The sequence below is a fragment of the Microcaecilia unicolor genome, chromosome 3 (assembly GCF_901765095.1).
Source record: "Microcaecilia unicolor chromosome 3, aMicUni1.1, whole genome shotgun sequence".
Classification (NCBI taxonomy): domain Eukaryota; kingdom Metazoa; phylum Chordata; class Amphibia; order Gymnophiona; family Siphonopidae; genus Microcaecilia; species Microcaecilia unicolor.
Genome location: NC_044033.1, coordinates 388,066,222 through 388,090,560, shown reverse-complemented (window position 1 = coordinate 388,090,560; position 24,339 = coordinate 388,066,222). Strand labels below are relative to the sequence as shown.

Sequence of the window (24,339 nt, the reverse complement as noted above, 5' to 3'; positions counted from 1 at the left end):
ATCAGTCTCTTGCATTATTTTTTTATAGAAGCGTGAATTTTGCTTTTTATTAGAAAATTTAAGAGCAGAATGTCAAGCCATCTGTCTATGAACTGAAGTTGAGCTAAAAGTGGGTTATGCATCAAAGTATGTTCTTTTTGTCTGATTTATTTACTGAATTGAATTATTTTTCTCTCGTCAAAATCTAGATTAGAATTTAATCATGTTCTGAGTATACACGGTTCTAAAGCAGAAACAGTTGTAAAGGGTCACAAACCTTTATCTTAGTACTATACCAGATTTTTGGTTTGAATGTTAATAAGATTAATCTGTGTCATCCATAGACAGAGGGGTAGTGAATGGTGCCAAGGGCAGACTGACAGTGATCTGGGCCCCTGTGCCCCTGCTGCCACCTCCACCCCGAGCCCCACTGACTCCCGGGCTCCTGCTGCTGCTCCTACCTTTGTTTCCAGCAACCCTCCCCTGCACACTACAGTCCCCGGGCCTACCTTGAAGAGCCATGGTGGTCTAATGGCCTCTTCGGGGGCAGGAAAGAACCCCACTTTTTTCTGCCCACCGCCACTGATCTATTCGGTGCCAATGCTTCTTAATGGCTTCTGAGACTTCCTGTGGCAGTCTCACAGGCCTTGGCAGTCTCGGACATGGCAGTGCTGGACAGAGCAGTGGTGGCGGGCAGGAAAGGGTGGGGATCTTTCCTGCTCCCAAAGAGGCCACTAGACCACCAAAGTAGGCCCGAGGGACTTTAGTGTGCGGTGCTGCTGGTGGTGGTGGTGGGGGGATAGAGAAGCACTAGGTCTCCCAGAGCCTCTGGGCCCATTGGCACTGCTCAGTTGCCCGTATGGTCAGTCTGCCCCTGCATGATGCATATATGCTTCCATGTCCTCTGAACAGGAAGGTTCTTTAGTTTGGTTTTAGGATAGTGACACATAGCACCAGTGTCAGATGCCTTCCTCCTAGAGTGGGCAAGGGACTTTTCAATACCTTTAGCAACAAAGTCTCTCCTAAATCACAGCAGAGACTGAGAAACTGTGGGTCTGATATTAAAACACACTTATCAGTATAGTAGCACATGTTTACTGGATAAATGTCACTGACCAGGGCTATCCATTAATTTTCACCAACATTATCTGGAGAGTATCACCAAAAATCATTCCAGACCACCCCTATTCTATCTGGATAGTATTACAGAAAAATTACTACAGACTGCCCCAACTCTATCTGGATAGTATCACTGAATACAGGCCACCCCAACTCTATCTGGATAGTATCACTGAATACAGGCCACCCCAACTCTATCTGGATAGTATCACTGAATACAGGCCACCCCAACTCTATCTGGATAGTATCGCTGAAAAATCACTAGAAACCACTCCATCTTTGTCTGGATAGTATCACTGAAAAATCACTACAGATCACCCAAATTCTATCTGGATTGTATCACTGAAAAATCACTACAGGCCACTTCAACTCTATCTGGATTGTATCGCTGAAAAATCACTGCAGGCTACTCCAACTCTATCTGGATTATATCGCTGAAAATCACTACAGACCACACCAATTCTATCTGTATTGTATCACTGAAAAATCACTACAGGCCACTTCAACTCTATCTGGATTATATCGCTGAAAAATCACTACAGACCACTCTATCTGGATAGTATCACTGAAAAATCACCACAGGCCACTCCAACTCTGTCTGGATAGTATCCCTGAAAAATCACTGCAGGCCACTCCAACTCTATGTGGATCGTATCACTGAAAAATCACTACAGGCCACTCCAACTCTATGGATAGCACTAGGGTAGTACATGGGCAAAGCATGAGTGGGAGAAAAAGTTATCTTGTTAGCAGCAATATTCAAAGTGCTATCCCCCAGATACTGTATATGGCGCACAGATGTGGGTTCCTAAATTTGGGTGCGATCCCGAGATGCATGCATAACTTAATTGGGTAATGAGCTGTTAACAAGCAATAATTGACTGCTAACAACCAATTGTCATTAATTGGCACCACTTGGGTTTTTCATATGCATCTGACTGCGCACTATTCTATAATATTTGGTGCCCAAATCCCATAGTGCACAACTCGAAAGGGGGCATGGCTATGAAAGGGGCATAGGCACATATTTTAGATTTACCTGCTATTTCCCAACGAGATCGGGCTCTCAATGAATAGTTAAGCTCTGGAACTCTTTGCCGGAGAATGTGGTAACAGCGGTTAGTGTATTTGGGTTTAAAAAAGGTTTGGACAAGTTCCTGGAAGAAAAGTCCATAGTTTGCTATTGAGACAGACATGGGGAAGCAACTGCATGCTCCAGGATTGCTAGCATAGAATGTTGCTACTAACTGGGTTTCTGCCACTGTTTGGAAACAGGATACTAGGCTAGATGGACCATTGGTCTGACCCAGTATAGCTTCTCTTAGTTCTCTCTTGAATGCTCCTATCACTGAGGATGAAGTCACATTGGCGATTGCCCAATTAAGTCCTATAAAGCTTCAGGCCTTGATGAATACAGGGTGGAATTTTATAAACTGTTAAAGGATGAAATTGTGTCCCCTTTGGCGGTGGCATTTACTGAGATGGTGGCTACAAGCAAGCTTACTCATACTTTATTCATGGTACAAATTTTAGCCTTTCCGAACCCGGGGAGGGATCCGACTCAAGTTGAATCTTATAATCTTATTAATGAAAATATTTTATTACACATATTGTGTTGACTTTGTAAGTAATATACTATGCCATATTTTGTATTATTATTTGAATAATTTTACTGCTGTAATTGCCTATTGCTCATGTTTGATGTATTCTTACTGTACACTGCCTTGAGCGAATTCCTTCAAAAAGGCGGTAAATAAATCCAAATAAATAAATATCAGTGCGTTCTGAATTGTTGCGTGAGTTGTTATAGAATAATGGGTCAGCATGCCCAACTTGGGTGCCAGCATTTCTGTCCCGTTTCAGCAGACAGAAGTCTGGTACCCAAAGTTAGAGCACGGGAATTGACACTAAACTTGGTTCTATAAAGTGCACGCACCCTCTACAGAATTGCTCTTAGCACCGATCTTTTCTGGTAGCCATTTTTGAGCACCATTTATAGAATCTGGCCCTATACAAATACCATACAAGTTAAGAACTATTCATAAATGTTTTGAACAAATTGTGTTCAGACTTCTTGTTCAGTCTCTGCTTCTGGTGCAGTTTGATTATTGTAATGCTATTTATGCTGGCTGTGCAAAATCTCTCAAGGGCAAGCTTCAAAAGGTGCAGAATGCAGCTGTTCATGTGAGTTTTAAAGCAGGTAAATATGAATTTATCACTCCACTGTATTTAGCACTCCATTGGCTTCAGATTGAAGCAAGAGTACAATTTAAGTTATGTATTTTAATTTTTAAAATTTTCCATGGGGATTTACTGGCGACTGTGAAGGACACAGGAAGACAATCATTCATTAGTCCATCAAGGAGACAAATACTATTAATCAAAACTCTCAACAGGAAATGGAGACCCAACATGACCCTGTTTCAGCAGTGTGCCTATGTCTGGAGTCCAGGAAATCTAATCCATTTTGGAGCTGGACAAATATACACAAAGTCCATCAATGCTGAAATCAAAACAAGGCAAAAGAAATTTACTCTTTATCTATCTACTTATCATTTCTATAGCGCTACAAGGCATACGCGGCGCTGTACACTATACACAGAAGACAGTCCCTGCTCAAAGAGCTTACAATCTAGATAACTAAGCAGCATTCATACAGAGTATCCACTGATGCTGTGTGACAATATTTGTAATGTTTGCTTAATCTGCCAAAAAATGTCTCCAAGATTCTTCTAGTTTCAGTGAAGGTCTCCACTAGAACATCATGGTGCTAAGTTTGTTAATGAATGACATATTGCAGATTTTATGCACATATGTATCTTTTAATTTATATAAAAATATGAGAAAAACAAAGATACGTTTTCCTGATTTCAAAAGCTTTATGTCATGTATTTCCAGGATGGGCTTGTCAAAGCAAACATGGAGAAGCTGACCTTCTATGCTCTCTCAGCTCCAGAGAAGCTGGACCGGATTGGTGCCTACCTTTCAGAGAGACTGAGCAGGGATGTTGCCCGACACAGATATGGGTAAGTCTACAAGGAGAAGCTGACTTGAATTAATGTAATTAAGGGGTGATTTTTTAAGTGACTTGAATATACAGAATATTATTTTATGTGCTCGAGCAGGTGTTTACAAAACTGCTTGGGACATAGACACATAAACATAGGTGCACAGCAATCATAGAGCATAATATTATGCAATGTACACCTTGCCATTTGCCCATCACATTGTCACATTGTCACATTGTCATTTTACACCTGTACTCTTCAATCATAGGCTTAAAAAAAACCTCCCAAACGTTAATGTACCAATTTTACTTAAAACTAACAAATTACTTAGGGGTCCTTTTACTAAGGCGTGCTGAAAAATGGCTTGCGGTTGTGTAGGCACGGGTTTTGGGCACGCGTCAATCAATTTTTTAGCACGCATGTTAAAAAGGTCTTTTTTGCCAAAAATGGACGTGCAGCAAAATGAAAATTGCCGCATCCATTTTGGGTCTGAGACCTTATCACCAGCCATTGGCCTAGCGGTAAAGTCTCACGTGGTAACCAGGCGGTAATGACCTACACACACCAAATGCCACTTGGCGCAGGTTTGTTACACGCGCTCGAAAATAAAAAATATTTTTCAGACACGTGTATCATACAAGTGCCAAAAATGAAATGACTGCAAGAGCCACATGGTAGTCGGGCGGTAACTCCATTTTGGCGCATGTTGGGCACACTTAGACGCTTGCAACGCTTAGTAAAAGGGCCCCTTAGCTTTTGTTAACTCTGTATAAGTCACCCCAATGCTGGCCACCGTTTCTCAGTGCTACACCTTCTGCCTCAGGGGATAAAGACCTTTTCTGGAAGATGCTATCAGGTTCAGTTATGGCATGAGCACTTGGTAATTGAACTTGATAGCACTTTCCAGATAAGGTTTTTACCCCCTGAGGCAGCGGGTATGGCACCGTTAAATGGTGGCCAACTTCGGGGTGACCTATACAGAGTTAACAAAAGCTAAGGGCCCTGTTTACTAAGATGTGCTAGTGTTTTTAGCATGCACCTAAAATTAGCGCACGCTAAACGCTAGAGACACCCATATATTCCTATGGATGTTTTTAGTATTTAGTGTGTGCGAAAAACGCTAGTGCGCCCTTAGCACTGCTTAGTAAGCAGGGCCCTAAATAATTTGTTATTTTTAAGTAAGATTGATACATTAAAGTTTGGAAGTTTTTTTAATCCCATGATTGAAGAGTTGCCAGGCCCCCCCTCCACCCGCCACCGGGCCCTCTCTCCACCCCAGGGCCCTCTGCACTGACCTGAAGCGCCTCACCTTCGAAAGCGCAGCAAGCAGCGGCAGACCACTCCTTCCTTCTGTGTCCCGCCCTCACGGAAGTTAGGTCAGGTGAGGGCGGGAACGGAGGAAGGAGTGGTCTGCCGCTGCTTGCTGTGCTTTCGAAGGTGAGGCGCTTAAATTTAATGCCAGAGAGCGACGGAGGGCGGCCGGGCGGGCTGGACTGTGGCGGCAGCGCCTGCCCCCCCCCGGAGGCCCGGGCCCGGGGAATTTGCCCCCCTGTCCCCCCCTCTCAGCGGCCCTGTTTTTACTGCTGCTTGGTAAAAGGTCCCCAATGGGATTTGAGCCAGGCTTCCCTGATTATTAGTCGACTGCTTTAACCATTAGACTATTCCTCCACTGTTGCTATGGTTAGCAGATGAGTAGGGTTGTTTTAGAGTTTTGTAAGTCTTACTTTAATAATGTGGAGTTTTTTTTCTTGTTCTGGTTTCAATGTGTTTTTCTTCTTGAATGTTTTGATGTTGGCAAGCTGTCTGTGTTAACTTATTATTCTTTTATACTAAAGTTTTATAAATTAAAAAAAAATTTAGCCATGTCGAGTGGGGAGAGCAATTGCTTATCCTGGAAATGAATTATGACAAAAACATCTACTTTTGGGGAACTGCTAGGTACTTCCTTATACCCAGACTGATTACTGTCAGAGATGCGTTGCTGGGCTTGATAGACCTTGAGACCTTGGTCTCAGTGGTCTGACTCTGCATAACTTATCTTATGTTCTTAGTAATTTGTTGTCTGCTTTGATTCAGTTCTTAAGAGAATGATATGTCAGCTTTTGCCTCAATATAGCTTATCACAAAGCTTTGGTTTCAAATGAAGCTTATTTTGGGTGTTTATAGGTATAATGTTCATTTGTCAGCCCCATGTTTTACTTGCCTTATTTCAGGGCTCAGTGAAGGGTTATAACTTGAAAAGAAAAATATAGTAATTAAATAGATGAGAGAGGGGGCAGAGGTATGGCACTCTATAATTTGCCTCTGCAGCTGTTCTTTCGTTGGGACTGGAGGCTGGATAATGTAAACCCTGTGTAACTCACAGTATGGTAAGAGTGACTACAGTACAGTACTTCGTCCAGAAACAGCCTGGAATGTGTGAAATGAAAATAGATGGCCCCACTGAGGAAAGTTGCCATTTACTGTGAGAATCAGAAATATATGATGTATAGCTTTCTTAATAAGTGGAAACATTTTCAGCTGTCTTTTTGTGGAAATAGAAAACCTGTTTGTGAATCACATTGTAGGTTAGTTATAATGGAGTCAAACATCATAATATAAATTTTAAATTGGCTACCAGTATTGAATTGTATATAGTTGGTGTCGTTTTATGTTTTTAGACTCCTGATGCAGTCTCTTGTCGAAACATGGTTTGTGTCGAGTCGAGTGAAAATTTGCAATAAAGACTTTGTTGCCTTTTTGTTGTCTCTGCTGTCTTGTTCCTTCCAATGTTCTGTGGAGGATTCTTCTTCTGTTTTCTTTTCTTCTTTATTGGGGGAGGCACCAGGTTTTAGCAGGCATAAGTCTGGCACCCAAAGTTAGGCGTGGGAATCAGCACTAAATGCTACTCTATAAAGGGGGCATGCCCTTTATAGAGTAGTGCTTAGCAGTGATTTTTGTCGGTGCCCATTTTGAACACTGTTTATAGAATTCCTCCCTTTAAACACAAGCATTTTCTTCACTTACTCTAGCATTTTATAAAGATACTAGTAAAAAAGGCCCATTTCTGACACAAATGAAACGGGCGCTAGCAAGGTTTTCCTCGGCTCCCCTGCAGCCACCCATGTCCAGCGAACCTCCTCTCTCCCCTGCCCTCCATCCTGCCACCCATGTCCTGTGACCCTCCTCTCTCCCCTGCCCCCCTGCAGCCACCCATGTCCAGCAACCCTCCTCTCTCCCCTGCCCCCCTCCAGCCACCCATGTCCAGCGACCCTCCTCTGGACATGGATCAGCTGTGAGGCATATTTTTTTCCCCCAGGTTCTGAAGTTGACATCATAATGGCTACGGTGATGTCAGCTTGATCTACGGAGCTAGCAGACCAACTCGGAATGAGCCACGGTCCCAGGCAGCAAGTCAGAACGTTGGAGATGACAATTATTATATAGGATATGGAGGGGCATTTTTGAAAGAATGTCCAAGTCAGAATTGGGACATCCTGCTTATAACCCCCCCCCCCCCCCCAAAAAAAAAACAAATGTCTATCTCACAACCATTTTTGAATAGGAAAAACGTTGAGATTTCCTGTTTGAAAATATGTGAGAAGGGTGTTCTTGTGTTGAAAACATCCAAAATGAACAGCCATTTTCCAAAATGAAATGTCCAAAATAAAAATACAGGCACAAAATAATCTGTTTGGCAACATTTGTACACAAATAGCCACATAGACGTTCCTGCAGAGCAGAGGGGCAGCCTAGTGGTCAGTGCAGTGGACTTTAAACAATGGGACCCAGGTACAAGTCCCACCCTAATTCTTTTGTATGTTATTCTGAGCTCTTTGGAACAGATAAAAACCTACTGTACCTAAAAGTATATTATTACAATAGCCATCACACTTGCATGTGTCTTATAAGTTCAGGTACAGTAGATATTTTTATGTTCTAGAAGGGCTCACATATTTGTACAGAAATGAAGAGTTAAAGTGGGAGTTACACCTGGGTCCTGTTCAAAGTCCACTGCACTGATCCCTAGGCTGCTTCTCACACTTGCTTGCTGCTCCATTAGGAATGTCCATAATACCTGAAGCTGTCATTGAGCTTGGTATCCACTGTCACTTTCACTTTTTAGGGGATGGAAGGAGGTTAATGACCACTGGGAGATGAAGGAGGGGTGATACCACCATCCCTCCAATGGTCAGCTGCTCAGGGCACCTTTTGTATCCTGGATGTGATTGAAATAGGTCTAGATAATGTAACCCGTTAGGTTTATTTAAATTTGTACCTTGGGCCCGGGTGAACCTGGGCCATTCCAGGGGCTTCCAGAGTCACTGGTGGCCAGTGTTGTGGTTCTGGAGGCATTTTCAGGGCCTCCATATCACAGCCGCGCTGTCTGTGGCGTGCTGCAGTGCTGCCCGACTGCGGGGCGCTGTTTCCCGGTCGGGTGCAATGGAGAGAATGGGCGGTGTCAGCCTGTAGAGGAGGCTCTGCGCATGCACGCCTTTTTGTGCATGCGCGGTAGCACTCTCGGACCAGTACTAAGCCTAAAATGAAGCTGGGGCCTCGATTTTACGAGGCTACTGTGGTAAATCGCAGTGGTTTGCTGCAGCCGCGGATGGACCTCTGGGACCCAGACCAGTGGTGGAGGTCAAGTGAGGACCCTTCTGGGGACCAGGTAAGGGGTCTGGTGGCCCAAGAAATTGCTTAAAGCTTATTTTTAAAATGTATTTTTTTGGTCCCGTTGGGCTGTCAATTAAGGGGTTAATTTTTGAAGGATTTTAATGGTAGTTTTGGGTCCCTTAGAACCTCTTTAGGTGGTCTAGTACTGTGAAATATTTTGAAAAAATTATTTTGGGGTTAAATGAGAATGTTTTAGGTTGGGCCATGTCTGAGATTTGGATTTTTTTTTTTTTTTTAGCAGGCATTGCTAGAGGGTGTGCATGGGGCAAGGCAGAATTTATTAGACTGGACGTCTCTGATTTTATAGGAGTTTTGGTAGAGATTTATGACAAAAATATGTGAACGTTTTGAAATGTGTGTTTAAATCTATGAAAAATGTACCTTATATGTAGTTCAGTGGCACTAATGGTTATGATACTTTTACCAAATTGCATAGTAATTTTTATATTTTTTCTAAACATGTAATTTTTTAAATTATTTGCTATGGAGAAATGCTTTTCCAAAATGGAGACTGTGAAAAATGCATGGTCAGAAGTCCGCTCTGGTCAAGGCAGACAGTAGATGGCGTGGTCAGAAGATCAAGGCAGGTAGCAGACAGCGTGGTCAGAGGTCAGTTCTGGTCAAGGCAGGCAACAGGCAGCATGGTCAGAAGTCAGCTCTGTCAAGGCAGCGGGCAGACAGCGTGGTCAGAAATCACCAGACGAAAGCGCACTATCAGAAGCCGCAAAAGCTGTTGCCAAAGCTCCAAGGAAGCCACAGAGCTGGAAGAAAAGGATGCATGTACCTTCCTTTTTGGCAAGTTTTTTTTATTAATAAACGGTTTTCACTCAAGTTTATGCCCCTCCAGTCTCTGGTTGCCGTGGTCAATCTTCTTTTCGTTTGGACTGCTCCGTGGGACCTTTGTGTTCTCCACATTTGCGGATTCTCTTAGGAACATCTCTAAAACATCTCAAAATGGGCTGAGGCATCTAAAATCATACTAAAATGATGAATTATGGAATGTACTTGGTCATAAAATATAAAATGCAAATATAAAAATCCCAATGAAAAACCTGGTAAGCCATCCCTCTAAACGATATGTAGAAACATCTTTCAGCAAACATCCAGGAGAAATATGTTCATACAAATGTATAAACTAATAAAATAAGAAGGGAATCATCATCATAATAAAAAAATCATCTCAATAAATAAATAGTAAAGGTGCAATTCTAAAAACCAAAAAATACAGAAGCTGCCATAAAATAAATAAATAAATAATAACTGACGCTATCATAAAAGAATCACAGAACACAGTAAAGTCTAGTTCTTGATTAAGTCCATAGGGTGTCACTGTGTTAAATCTATAGATAAACTTTTGTTCTGTTTGTAAAAGCAGTCTGTTTAGGTCAACCCCCCCCCCCCCTCCCATGAGGGACGTGGCATACTGAGTGCAAAGAAACTGTAGTCTTCAAACACATTACTTTTTTCTATTGAATGCTGCACAAGTGGCTTTTCCATTATTTTTATCTTGAGTGCACTTTTATGTTCCAGAATCTGTTTATTTAATAGTCGTATGGTCTTACCTATGTCCCCCTCCATAAGGGACATGGCATACTGAGTGCAAAGAAACTGTGGTGTTCAAACACATGACTCTTCTCTGTTGAATGCTACACAAGTGGCTTTTCCATCGCCTTTCTCTTGAGTGCACTTTTGTGTTCCAGAATTCATTTGTTTAATGCTCGTATGGCCTTACCTATGTAGAGTAGCCCACATGGGCACACTGCAATATAAATCACACCTGAGCTCTTGCAATTCCTAAAACTCCTGAGTCCATATGTTTCTCCTGTGATGGGATGAACAAATATTTTGATGTTGATATTAACTTTAAACACGGAAAACATGCCACACTTACGATGCCCTGTCTCCGAATGGGCTGGTGACTTAATCCAGAGAGGGCAGAGTGGACCAACATATCCTTCTTCCTTTCTTGTGGGCAATCATAATGTCCTTCCTCTGAAGCGCTCAATCCCCTAGATAATGTGCCAGTGTTAATGCAAAATCTTAATGATGTCTCTTGATAAGTGTGTGAATGGTAGTTCACATGCTACTTTGTTGTTTGGTTCCCTTTCTTTTGGCCTGAGTAAGCACATCTCTATTAGCTTGTGCAGCTTTGTTGTATCTTTTAACAGTAGCTTCAAAGGGATATCCTTTGGACTGAAATCGGCAAGTCATCTCTCTTGCCTGTTTGTTAAAAAAAAGAGTCTTTGGAACACAGTCGCTTGCACCTTTGGAACTGACTGTATGGTAAAATTCATTTTTAGTGTCTGAGTATGACAGCTTCTGAAGTCCAAATATTTGTTTACATTCATTGGTCTCATGTATAGGTCATTATGGAAGGTACCATCCATTGTGTTACACTTGTTCTTTATGTAACCAATTGTTTTATCTACTCTTGATTGACGATGTTAGGATGTATTATTGTAAGCCACATTGAGTCTGCAAATAGGTGGGGAAATGTGAGATACAAATGCAACAAATAAATAAATAAAAATAATACAAATGCGTAAAAAAAGAATACATTTCTTATCAAAAGCCCATCTGAAACAATCAAATTCATACAAGATTCGGAGTCTTGCAGTTCCCCCACAGTTCTTTTCCAAATCATGATGATGTCATCAATATGTCATCTCCATAAAATGATCTGCTTATTCCATGGATGTTGCTAAAAAAAAACCCCTCTTCTCAAATCTTTCTTCATAAAGATTTGCAAGAGAGGGTGCAATTATGGCAGTTCCTTTCACTTGCTGATAAAATGTACCATAAAAACAAACAAAGTTATTTTTCAAGACTATAGATGCTAAGTCCACTATAAATTCCACTGGAATGTGAGAACATACATGTTCCTTGATCAACACATCTGTTATTACTTCTATAGCTTCAGTTTGTGGGATATTTGTATATAATGATTCAGTGTCCAGTGTGACCAGAAGAATCTCACCCTCAACTTGTATCTGTTTCAAAGTGGTAATAATATCAGCAGACTCTCTAATGTAGGAGGTAATCTTGGGAATAAGTGGTCTTAAAAATTTGTCAATCCAAAAAAAAAAGGAAAAAAAAATCTTCTACAAGGAGAACAGTAACACCACAAGAGTGGAAGATGCCACAAATCCAATGCAAACTGGAGCAAGACAAAAAAAATTCTTCAGACAGCAAAAGACTGTGGGCAACTTGACTTGAACAAAATGAAAGTTTATTCCATAAATGAAAACACAGAAGCTGATAGCTTGACCCAACTCAAGCCATGTTTTGGCTATTCTGCCTTCATTGGGGGTCCTGAACAATCAGCACTAAAACTTCAAATTGTGTGGAAATATTTTGTAATATCAAGGCATGTAAATGCTGAACTTTAGAGAAGCTGAACGCGATATCTGTTTACTACATAGATCACGTTGGGCTGTTTTAAAGTTCAGCATTTACATGCCTTGAAGTTGTAAAATATTTCCACAGACTTATTGTATCATAATATAGACCCGGAATGCAACTTCTGAAAGAGCTAATAAATTGCACATAAGCTGTTAAAAACAAAAAGGGGTTAGAAATAAATGTGTGTTGGACGATTGAATTTGGTAGAAAACTAAGTGATTAGCCCTCCAAACACGTAGGAAGATAAAACGCGATGCATGTTCATTAAAAGATGTAGACAACATGGCAGGCAGGAATATGCATGATTGTTTTAAACAAAAAAACCTAAGGCGGTAGCAAATAGAAGAACAGCTCAGTCAATACATAAAAAACTGAGCTGTAACACGGAGAAACTAAACAAGGCTAGTGAGATAACACCAGGGCTTTTTTTGAAGGGGTACTGACCGGCACCTTTTCCATTGTCTGCTAAAATTGACCCATGGACCCCAAGTTTTAATGAAAGAGCTCAGGCTCTACACACCAATTCTGCCTTGTCATAGATTCTGTGACAGGTTACAGGGGGCTTGGCTATTGTGGGGTGGGTCCTTCAGTGATCACCCCACCCCTGAAGAGTGGCCTTGCATTTGAGTACCGGCACCTTTTTTGCTAGAAAAAACGCACTAGATAACACTAACTGATAAGAAATGATAAATAGACAATGGAGAACTATGTGGGGGAAAGTAAAGCAAGAGTAAAAAAATGAAAATAAAAATAACAATGAAGACCTAATAAAGGAAGAGTGGTCCAACAGATAAAAGTGTAGCAAGCACTGGATTATAGCTTCCTCCCCACTCCTAACATGCCCCCTTGCTAGACAAACTGTAATGTTAGACCTATTTTTTCCTGCCTTTCCCAAATTGCTATTTGAATACTTTTGGCAGATATACACTTTCTTTTTTGCCATTTTGAGGAGTCTTTGTACTTTGAAAATGAGCACCATAGACATCTATGTGTCTTTAGAAAATAGCACCTAAGTAGGTGCCAACTTGGCTTCTTAACCTAGATGTATTGTTATAAATACACCCTCTTTATGGCCAATTCCCAATACTAGCTGCACAAGGGCTTTTGGATATTAGCCCTTGTGTAACAAGCAGGAGATGAAAAATTGGCAACAAGATAATATAACAGTGCTAAGAATAATCAGGAAACTATGGAATCATGTCAGGAGAATGTTATATTATCTTAGCAAATAAATTCCAACGTATAGACTAGAGCAATTCACAGATGACACCGACTCCAGCATAGCACAGAAGCTAAATTTAGGTAACTGCACATATTAGCTTTCACTTGAGATGTCTCATAAAGCATATGCAACACAAGAAATATTTGCAAATACTAGCCACGCAGGCTAAAGCTCAGAGCCTTACTTACTCCACAAGTTGGCAGCTGGCCAGGCCAAGTTCTGGCGCTGTCCTCAAGAGGTCTTTCTCTGATTTCTGGCAGGGTGATGTCTTATGTGTCTGAGTTCTGGTTATTCTTTGCTGCTGTCACTTATATCAGCACACATGTCTACAGACTTAGAATGTAGGTTCCAAATATCTTTACTGTTTTGTGCTAGGAGTTCTGGCAATACGAGAGCATCCTTGTGTATTTGTCCTTACTTACAAAGATGGCATTTTCTGTTCCAGTTCAGAGAAAATGTTGTTTTTTGAGCATTTTTAGAAGATGTCATCCACCTTGTCTGCAGTAGTAATGAACAGAACTGCAATTTTCCTCAGCCATTATGGGAGCAATTCTATAACGTGGGCACTAAGAACACACATAAATGACCAAAATATTGGCACCTGCATGTGTATATGTGCACATGTGTGTATAAATGCCAAACTTCTGTCTATTGGCTATTCTATGAAAAGGTGCCTAAATGCAATGGTACATATCATCATCATCGTCATCATTTATTTATTTGATATACCACAAGGGACCAAAAACAGTGGTACCTAAGCGGGATACCATATAAAACAATGGATAACTAGAATGAGATAGATAAGAAAGATACGAAATAAGGGAGAGAGACAGGAAGGCAACTAACTAAAAGACGGAAAAGCCAGGCTGAATAGATGGATTCTCGGTGCAATTTTGAAAATATCATTCAATGTAAAAAATGCAACGAAGGCTGCTACATTGGAGAAACAAGTCAGATGCTAAAGAAGAGATTTAACTTACATAGACACCCTATGAAAATTGCTAGTAACAATCAGGATGTCACCCCTGTGGGGCAGCACTTCACAAAACCAGAACACTGTACCAGTGATTTCATGGTAAGAATCCTGAAAGGAAACTTTAAAACAATACAGGAACGTAAGACTTTTGAAGTCAGAATGATTAAATATTTTGACACCCATCAGACAGGACTTAACAAAGATCTGGGTTTTCTAGCCCATTATAAACCATAAAATTGTACTGCTTTGTCACCCTCCTGTCTCCATGCATATCTCCCTGTCCCTCACCCATCCACCCCATCCTGTTAGACTGTCACTGAAATCTTTGATGTTTCACTTATATATATTGTCATCTACCAACATTTGCTTATTTCCGATCCGCCGAAGAAGGGCAACCTTCGAAAGCTAATCAAGAAATGTATTAAGTTATGTCCAATAAAAAAGGTATCATCTTATTTTATTTTCCATGTTTTATTTTGTTTTATTTCTATTGAAGCAGTTTTATAAAACAAGCTTTAGATGTGGAAAAACACTTTAAAATGTAATAGCCTCACCCCTCAGTGTATCTGGAGTTTGTGTAGATATAAGAACTGTTTGCAGTATATAATTCAGCATACTCAGACTTACTTGCACAAGTCCACATACCTGGCTGGTGGGGGTCCCCAACCCCTGTCAGCTGAAGCCTTTCTCCAGCGTTGTTCTCTGCGCACTGTCTGCCCTGCTTCCCCTCACGTTGCATGCATGCTCGGTTTTAGTGAAACTGAGCATGAGCATGGGCCATATATAAAAACATATCAGAACCTATACGGACTCCTGAAACTAATGATGGAGGGAAATATTAGCTTTGCTGGTAGTTGTACCTTCATGTTATAAAATGGAACTATTGGTCTTTGTTTGCTTAATGAAATGGTTTGGAAATTATGAAACTCTCAGGGAAGAAAAGTTTGTCATTGCATTGTTGACTGAAATGTGTCCTCCTAGAGAGTAGTGGTTCATTCTATTTTGTTGACTTCTTCATAAAAGTTTTATTACAAAACAGAGGTTTTATAAAGTTTTAAGAGCTAACTTTAAAATAAGTCATTTATTTTATTCCTAATTGTTGGTGTGAGTTTTGATTTATGACATAGCAGTTATTCAAGGCCAGCACAAGGGAATGTGGTACCCTGAGACAATGTTTGCATTGTCGTCCCCTCCTCTATATTGGTACCCTCCACCCATGATCCAGTATCTCTCCCTCTACTCCCCTCCCACTCATGATCTGGTATCTCTCTCTCTCTCTCTACTCTCCCTCCTTGCCCATGATTTGATATCATTCCCTCTACTCCCACCTTACCTGCAGTCTGGTATCTTTCCCTCCATTCCCCCCACCGGTGATATGGTATCTCCCCCCTCACCCCAGTCTACCTTCAAATTTGTCTTAATTCTTAGAGGTTTCTGGCTGCAGCATTGATTCACACATGCTGCCTGTGACCAGTCCTAGAGCTTTCCCTCTGCCACATGCAACCCCCCTAGAAACATGAAGAGGTGTCAGGAGGGGCAGAATATGGCAGAGGGAAGGATTTGGGTTGGCTACAGGCAGTGTGTTATCAATGATGCTGATGGCAACTTCTAGGAGTAAAGACAAGTTTGAAAGTAGACTTCGGGGGGGGGGGGGGGGGATGAGAGAGAGGGGATATGCTAGACCATGAACAGGGGATGGGGTAGAGGGCACAGAGAGGGAGAGATACCAAACCTTTGGGTACCTAAAGGGAACAGTGATTTTGACACTTTTTATCACTGGTTTCCTGAACCAGCGTCTCACCTGGTCTATAGGTTAAGCTGGCCCTGCAGTTATCTAGGTTTTAGCAGAGGCATCCCACAGATTGCTTTAATTATTGTAAATCACTTCAGCTTTTTTTTTTTGGAGCAACATTAAAGGGTCCTAGTAAAGGTCTGAGCTGCTGAGCAGGACAATAAAGTTCCTTAAATATTACCATAAAATTTACAGTTACAGTATCACTGTGCTTTCTTTCTAAAGTGGATGTATAATATTGCTTCTCATAATGATACTATAAAAACTAAGGATTAGCATTTGGCTCATGTTTTATTCAGGATAGTTACACACATTTCATTTCCCCTCATCACCAACCAGGAAAACCACCAGCAAAATATTTGAATTTAAGCCCCCAATATTAAAAGCTATTTAACTGGCCAGAAATGACTGCTGACTAAATAGCATTTTGGCACCTTACTGTGAATATTAATTATGAGAAAGCTGGTTATCTCCACTGAATATCTGCAGTCAGTGCTGAAATGTTAACTGGTAATATCATGCGATAACCAGCAATATTCAACGCTGACAGGCTAAGTTTAGTGGGCAAATTGGACTGCCTTTAAGTTAACCGGCCAGTGCTGAGTATTAGCGTAGATGATTTAGCACCAGCCAAAAAACCCTCAGATATTCAATGTTGGTTACTGAAAATGACCTGGAATTGAATATCTGGAGTCAGTGCCAACTGCAGCACATATGCTGGCTGCCTTCTGCCAGCTGAATATAAGCCCCAAGGTGTTCAGCTTAATAATATATAATTCTCCCGTTAGTCCACCACCATGAATAAGGATCAGCTTACAGCTGAAGCTGACATCTCTTTACTGAAATAATATGTTTGAGACTAGCTTTCAAGGATTATGCAGAATCCCTAATAAAATGTAGGGAGCATAACCTTTGATGCTCAGTCATAAATGTATTGTTAGTACAGTGAAATCATATCATCTTGAACATGGTTTGCTGGCTTTTATATCTAAACATGCAAGTTATGAATATAGCATTTCAGCAATTATACTATGTTGAAATGGTGCGGGTTGATATTCAAAGCGATTTAACCAGCTAGAAATGGCTCCTGAACGGTTAAATTGCTTGTTTGGGGCTAATCAGTCATATTTAATGGCACTTAACCGGATAGCACCGCTGAAATGTCAGGTCAGTGCCGTAGCGAGGGCGGGTGACACCCGGGGCGGGTCACCGCTGCGCACCCCCCCCCCCCGGGTGCAGCATGGCGCACCCCCCTTGGTGCGCACCCCCCCCCCCCGGAGCACATTCTTACTAGCATAGGAAAGCGGGGAGTGGGTGGGAGGGCCGATCCACCCTGACTGCACGTCGCTGGGAGCTGCATCCGCTCCGCTGGTTCCCTGCTCTCTCTGCCCCGGAACAGGAAGTAGCCTGTTCCGGGGCAGAGGGAGCAGGGAACTAGCGAAGCTGACACCCCCCCAGTGGCATGCACCCGGGGCGGACCATCCCACCGCCCCCCTTCCTACGCCACTGTGTCAGGTTAGTGCACAACTTGAAACTGGCTATTTTAGGGGGGGTGGAGTTACGTGCTGATATGGCCCGGCATCAAATTTCTGGGAATAATTCCGGCGGTGGTCAGCAAAATGCTGAGTGCCACCAGCTGAATATTAGGCCCATGTTTTAAAAGAAACCTTTTTCCTATGACTATAGTCACAAAGTGTTATAGCTTGTTTGCTCTAACCCTCTTGTTTTTTTGTTTGTTTTTGTTCTTTTGCTTTAACAATAAGTTGATCAGATGATCAGATAATGGTGATGAATTACACTTGCATTTCCTTCCTCTAGATATGTGTGCATTGCTATGGAAGCCTTGGACCAACTGCTGATGGCCTGTCACTGTCAAAGCATTAACCTCTTTGTGGAAAGTTTCTTGAAGATGGTGGCCAAACTTTTAGAATCTGAAAAGCCAGACCTGCAGATCTTGGGCACAAATTCGGTAAGGATCAGCTATTAAGTGCTCATTTATTCATTCATTCAGGGGCCCTTTTACTAAGCCGTGTAAGCATCTACGCCCCCCAACGCATATCAAAATGGAGTTACCACCCGACTACCACGTGGCTCTTGCAGTAATTTCATTTTTGGCGCACATCCAATATGTGCATCCGAAAAGCTTTTTATTTTTGGGTGTGCGTAACGGGCGCTCCAAGTGGCTTTTGGCGCACGTAAGTCATTACCGCCCGGTTACCGTGTGAGTCTTTTCTGCTAGGTCAATGGCTGGCGATAAGGTCTCAGACCCAAAATGGACGTGCTGCAATTTTGATTTTGCCGCACATTCATTTTCAGCAAACAAAAAAGAAAAAGACCTTTTTTACAGGCGTGCTAAAAAGTGGATTGGCGCGTGCCCAAAACCACGTCTACACTACCGCAAGCCATTTTCAGTGCGCCTTAGTAAAAGGACCCCTCAGTGTGAGCTTGATTGCCGAGCAGTGTAATAATATTCTATGTGGCTGTATACAGTTCTTATAATTCAGCATTGAAATGTATAGACAGTCATATATAAAGTAATATGTGATATGTTTTTTTTTTTTTTTTACCAAAACTACAGTCTGATTGCTGCAAAGACCCCAACAATGATAGATGGTTGCATACAAACACTTAGGCAGACTTTTGATGATTCCTAAGTTTTACTTTCTTCAAGCCTCTTTTAAACTGTGGAATTCATTGCCAGAGGATGTGGCAAAAGCTATTAGTATAGCTAGGTTTAAAAGAGGTTTGGACAAGTTCCTGGAGGTATAATCCCATGGGCGTAGCCACGGGTGGCCTGGGTGGGCCCAGGCCCACCCAATTTCCCTCCAGGCCCACCTGCCCACGTCGCTCGCTCGCTTGCACAAATTCGTTGTCCTCCCCGCCAGCGCTGCATTCTTTTCTTCGATCGTCGCCGGCAGCGCTGCCATTCACACAGGCAGCTCCGCCCACACTTTGCTGCGTCCATCTGGCCCTACATACACAGGAAGTGCATCAGAATGGGCCGGATGGACGCGGCAGAAGGGAGCGAAGCTGCCTGTGTGAATGGCAGCGCTGCCGGCGATGATCGAAGAAAGAAATGCAGGGACCGAAGCTGCCTTCTCTCTTCTGCTGCGCCGATTCAAAGGGTTGCTGGTAGCCTGTAAGAATCACTGCTGCTGGCTGCTGGCTTCTGGGTCAGTCAGCAGCAGTACAGCAATTCTCTCTTACATGCAGCCAGCAACCCTTTGAAACGTGCTGGTGCCATGATGCTCCTGATGCTGCATGGAGGGGGGGTTGGAGAGAAGATAAAATTGTTGGGCTGCTTGGGCATGGGAGTGGAAGGGAGGGAAAGAAAAGAGATGCTACACAGGGGGTAGGAGTGAGGGAAATTGTTAGGGAGGAGAGGGAGAGATGCAGGGGGGGTGTAGGAGAGGGAGACATGCATGGGAGAATAGAAGAAAGGGGATCATTATTGGGATATGGGAGGAGAGAGAGGGATAATTGCTGGATGTAGGGTAGGGTAGGGAGGGAAGGAGGGGTGAATGACAAAAGAAGGAGAAATGTTGGACCTGGGAGGGGAGGAAAAAGTACTGCACAAGGGAGAGAGGGATGAAGGAGAAATGTTACATAGTAGTGGAAGAGATGCTGCAAAGGGGGAAACAGATGTTAGACTTGGGATGCAAGGGTGAGAGAGAAGAGGAAAAGAGGGAACAATGTTGAACATGAGGGCGGAGGAGGGGGAAGAAGGAGGGAGATGGATCCAGGGGTAGAAGACAATGAGGGAGAAATGCTGGAATATGGGTGGGAGGGAAGAGGGGGAGAAATGCTGGCCCCTGGGGGAAGGGGCAAGAGGAAAGAGCGAAAGGACAGGAAGATGTTAGGAGGGGATAGAGGGTGGAGAGAGGAGAAAAAGGGAGCAGATGCTGGGCTAGAAGGGTTGGAAGGAGGCAGACACTGGGATGGTGGAACCATGTGGAAGGCCAAGGGGGTGGTAAGGAAGTGAACAAGAGGATGATAGTGATTACGGGGAGTAGATTGAAGATAGAAGGCTGGAGAAGGAGTGAGATGGGGGAATAGGAGAGCTAGTGGGTGAAAGAAGGAGATGGAAATCAGATAGGTATCTGAAAAGTAAAAAGGAAAAGGATTAGAAGATGAAATTTTAGTGGACAGAGAGCAGGAAAGAAAGAAAAAAGATAGGAAAGAGCTAAAATGAAACAAACATCAATATGTCAGTGTAGTGAGGGAATGGAATGAGAGTGGAGAAAAGACAAATGAAGAGCAGCTGCTTGAAGGAGAATTAACAGAAAGACAGGAAAGTGGAAAAGAGAAACTTGAACCAACATAATGGAAAAATAAAATGACCAGACAACAAAGGTAGGAGATGTGGAGAGTGCAGGGAGGAAGGGGGCAGAGACAGAGAGAAAATTTTGTGCCCACCTACTTTGGGCTCAGGCCCACCCAAAATTGGCCGTCTGGCTACGTCACTGCATAATCCATAAACCAGGTGGACTTGGGGAAATCCAAGGCCCAATATTCAAAATGATTTAAGTGGGCAAGAGAGCTCCTACTTGCTTAAATTCTGCTGACTAGGTTAGGAGGGTACATTCAACAGCACTTACCTGGGCACTGCCGCTGAATAACCCCTCTGTCTGCTGCAACACTTTCTGATTAGTGCCAGGGCAGTCAGAGGGCAGAGCTAGGAGTTATATGGGCACCAGCAATATTCAGTGACAATGCCCACATAGCTAACCAAAAAAAAGCGGGACTGCTTAAATAGCAGCCCTAACTGGATAGCTATGTGTGTATGGCATTGAAAGAACTTCCAGGTACCACCAAAGAGCTGAATTTTCAGTGCTGGCACTTGGATATAACTCAGCCATAGCCGCCGAGGGGCGAACAGGAGGGGCAAAATTCACTATAGGGCCCTTTTACTAAGCTGCGGTAAGCACTAATGCCTGCTTACCACAGGCTAAAAAGCATTACCGCGGGGTGCACTCAGGCATCCCATGGTAGTTTTTGGATCAGTGCACGCTTTCCATGTGGTAAATAGTATTTCTTATTTTTTTAGGGCTACGGGCATGTTTGGGTGGGGGGGGGGGGGGGAGAGTAAGCATGCCCAGCACAAATCGGTTAATGCAGCTAGATTGCCACATGCTAACTGATTTGTGCGTGGTTAGCAGAGGAGCCCTTACCGCCTAGAAAATAGGTATTAGTAAGGGCTCCCACGCTAATGGCCACACATTAATTGGGAAATTAGCGCATAGCCATTAATGGGGGAAATACAAAAGTGGCCTCAGCATATGTGAAACCCACGAGCTAGTCATAGCACAGGTCATTTTTTAGTACAGCTTAGTAAAAGTACCCCTACATTTGCAACACATTTACAAGGAAACTTTAAGAAGAATAAAGCCCCCATCTGCAAGACAGCAGGATGAAGAAGCAAAAATTGCCTCCTCTTCCTCAGAGTTTCCTTAGATACATCTGGATACATACAGATCTTATAATGAAGAAAGAGTTTCTCGCGATGCCTAAAAATACAATCGAAGCAAGCATTCATTATTGGACACCAACCCAAAAGACACCAAAAGTGTTGCATGTTGAGCCATTTCAGAGTCTGAAGTTTCCAGAAAAATAGAAACATCCAAAGGTTCTCTAGGTTGGACAGATTCTAAATAAGAACATCTTCCAACCCTCTTTTGACTAGGGATACTGTAAATCGTAGTAACAGGAGGAATTTTATCAGCTGGTATATTCAAAATCTCCTTTAGATATCTTAAAAATAATTCCTTAGGAAAAATAGAGGGTAGAAGCAGAAAATTAAGAATTCTCAGATTACAGGCTCTAACTGTATTTTCTAAACATTTCGGGCCCGATATTCAGACCGCAGGAGTTAGCCAGCTAACTTCCGTGGTCGGCAGTGATTCTGGATATTCAATGCTGGGCTGTTTCCAATGACTGGCATTGAATATCTGGTTTATTTTTATTTTTTTAAATTAATTAATTAATTAATTTTTGGCCGGTTTGAATGTAACCGGCCAAGTTGAAATTCAGCACTGGCTGGTTACTGTAAGTTCAGACTGGCCAAAGATATACCAGCTATTCACGCAGCCACATTTGGCCGCTTAACTGGTGCTGAATATTCCAGGCTAGCCAGTTATATCGTATGAAATAACCGGCTGGCCGCTATCCACTGACTGGGGAAATTCAGCGGAAGATAGCCAGCGATCTCCCACTGAATATCGGTGGATAGCCGGCTAAGTGCCATTTAACCGGCCAGGTGCAGTTCCTGGCCAGTTAAATGGTTTTGAATATTGGGAGGTTCATCTTTATTGCAGAATCCAAAGATTTTAAACTAGTAATAGATTCTTCTACTTTCATGATTTTACCATCAAACATGGAAATTTTTGCTTCATTATCAGACACTCTCTTTTCCAATGGGATCTTTAACTATAGATTAGCATTTATCTGCCACAGGGCCCATCTTAATCCTGTGGACTCTGCTAACGATAACATGTGGTAATCGTTAGTAAAAGACCCGCCTCCAAATCTTTTATGGCATATCTAATCGTAGAGTTTTTGTAAGATCAGAGACTTACCTAGATTTATTTATTTATTTATTTGTAACATTTGTATCCCACATTTTCCCACCCATTAGCAGGCTCAATGTGTCTTACAAAATACTGTAAAGGCGAACGCCAAGTCCGGTAGGGGTAAACAAATATAGATTCAAATAGGGGTCAGGTAAGGTTAGGATATAAGGTACAAAAAGGATCAACGATAATAAGGAATATATAATGTCCAATACGATCTAAGGTTATGTAATGTTGCAGAGTTAAAGAATTTAAGTAGGGTCAGTGGGATAGGCCTTCCAAAACAGGTAAGTCTTTAATGATCTCCTGAAGTTAAGATGGTCGTAAATCTTTTTCACAGTCTTTGGTAGTGCATTCCACATTTGTGTGCCTAAATAGGAGAAATTGGATGCACTTAATATTGAAAATAGCTGGCCAGATAGTCTTTAGGGTGAAGGCCTCAGGTCAAGTGGGGGCTGAAACCACGTTCAAATCTATATTTCTGGCAGAAGTCACAGAGGAGGGTAAAATGGACTGCATTTCCCTACTGTGCTCTAAGGCTCCAAAGATGCTGGCATTTCCTTTGCCTGAATTTCTTTATAAAATGGTTAAAAGGAAGGGCAAGATGAGGCTTTTTCCCTCTGAGACCTCTACCTTGCTGCCTGGAACCACTATGGTTCTTATGTTCAGCACCTTAGAATAGAAGAAGTTTGCTCCTGTGGTGTCCTGCTGAGTCAGATACTGAACATTGATGGACTGGCAGAAACTTCAGGGGAGAAAAACCCACTTAACCCAAAGTTTAGGATCCCTCCACCTCAACCTCTCGTTGGAAGCATGAGTGAGAGTCTTGCTGTATTGATGGTGTTTGGAAGTGCTGTACTTGAGGATTACTTTAGAAAATTATAATTTAGATGCCAAGCATTATCAGTCTGTGACTATTAGCACAAAAAAAAAACAACCTGCATTTTAGTAAGACTCTTGAATCTTCTTGCTCACAATCTTAAGAGTTTTTTGACTGACTTTTAGCCATCAACAGGCAATACCTGTGACCTGAGGCGTAAGAGGTAGGGGGAGAGAGAAACAGAAAGGGAAAGGTGATGGGGTTTGATATACTATCTATTAGTGGTTGCAATCAAAGTGATTTACATATTACATACAGGTACTTATTTTGTACCTATAGAAGAGACTGGCAAGCACAGTTTAGGAAAAATAACTTTGGGGTGATAGTGTCTAAGATCTGAAGGCAGTGAAATAATCTGACAAGTGAAAAAAATGGTTTGGGGTTTGCACCAAAAGCCCTTGAGAAAAGAGGACCTTAATATTTATACCCTTGAGGAGAAGAGGAATAGGGGAGACGTGATGCAGACCAGGGGCGTAGCCAGACAGCAGATTTTGGGTGGGCCTAGGCAAGAAGTGGGTGGGCACCAAGTGTTCTCCACCCCACCAAAAGAATATCTCAGCTGGTGGAAAAATGCTTCTCTCCACCTTGGCAGTCAGTCTGCAGCAGACATGAAATGAAAACTGAGCATGCGTAGGTGCCAGTATCATGGAGAGCAGCATTTTCGTTACCATCAGGGGGAAGTCTTCAGCTGGCAGAGATTGGGATCCCCACCAGCTACCGCTAAACATATACTACTGTT

The 24,339-nt window shown here is 42.4% G+C and overlaps 1 protein-coding gene across 2 annotated transcripts in view; it reads left to right on the top strand.

Moving 5' to 3' along the window:
• The window catches only part of EFR3B (EFR3 homolog B), a 295,910-nt gene that overhangs the window by 169,740 nt on the left and 101,831 nt on the right, over positions 1-24,339 (top strand). For both annotated transcript variants that reach the window (XM_030198680.1, XM_030198681.1), the window contains 2 exons: positions 3,997-4,124; positions 17,970-18,120. In XM_030198680.1, the coding sequence (XP_030054540.1) occupies positions 3,997-4,124; positions 17,970-18,120 (279 nt within the window). The remainder of the gene's footprint in view (positions 1-3,996; positions 4,125-17,969; positions 18,121-24,339) is intronic.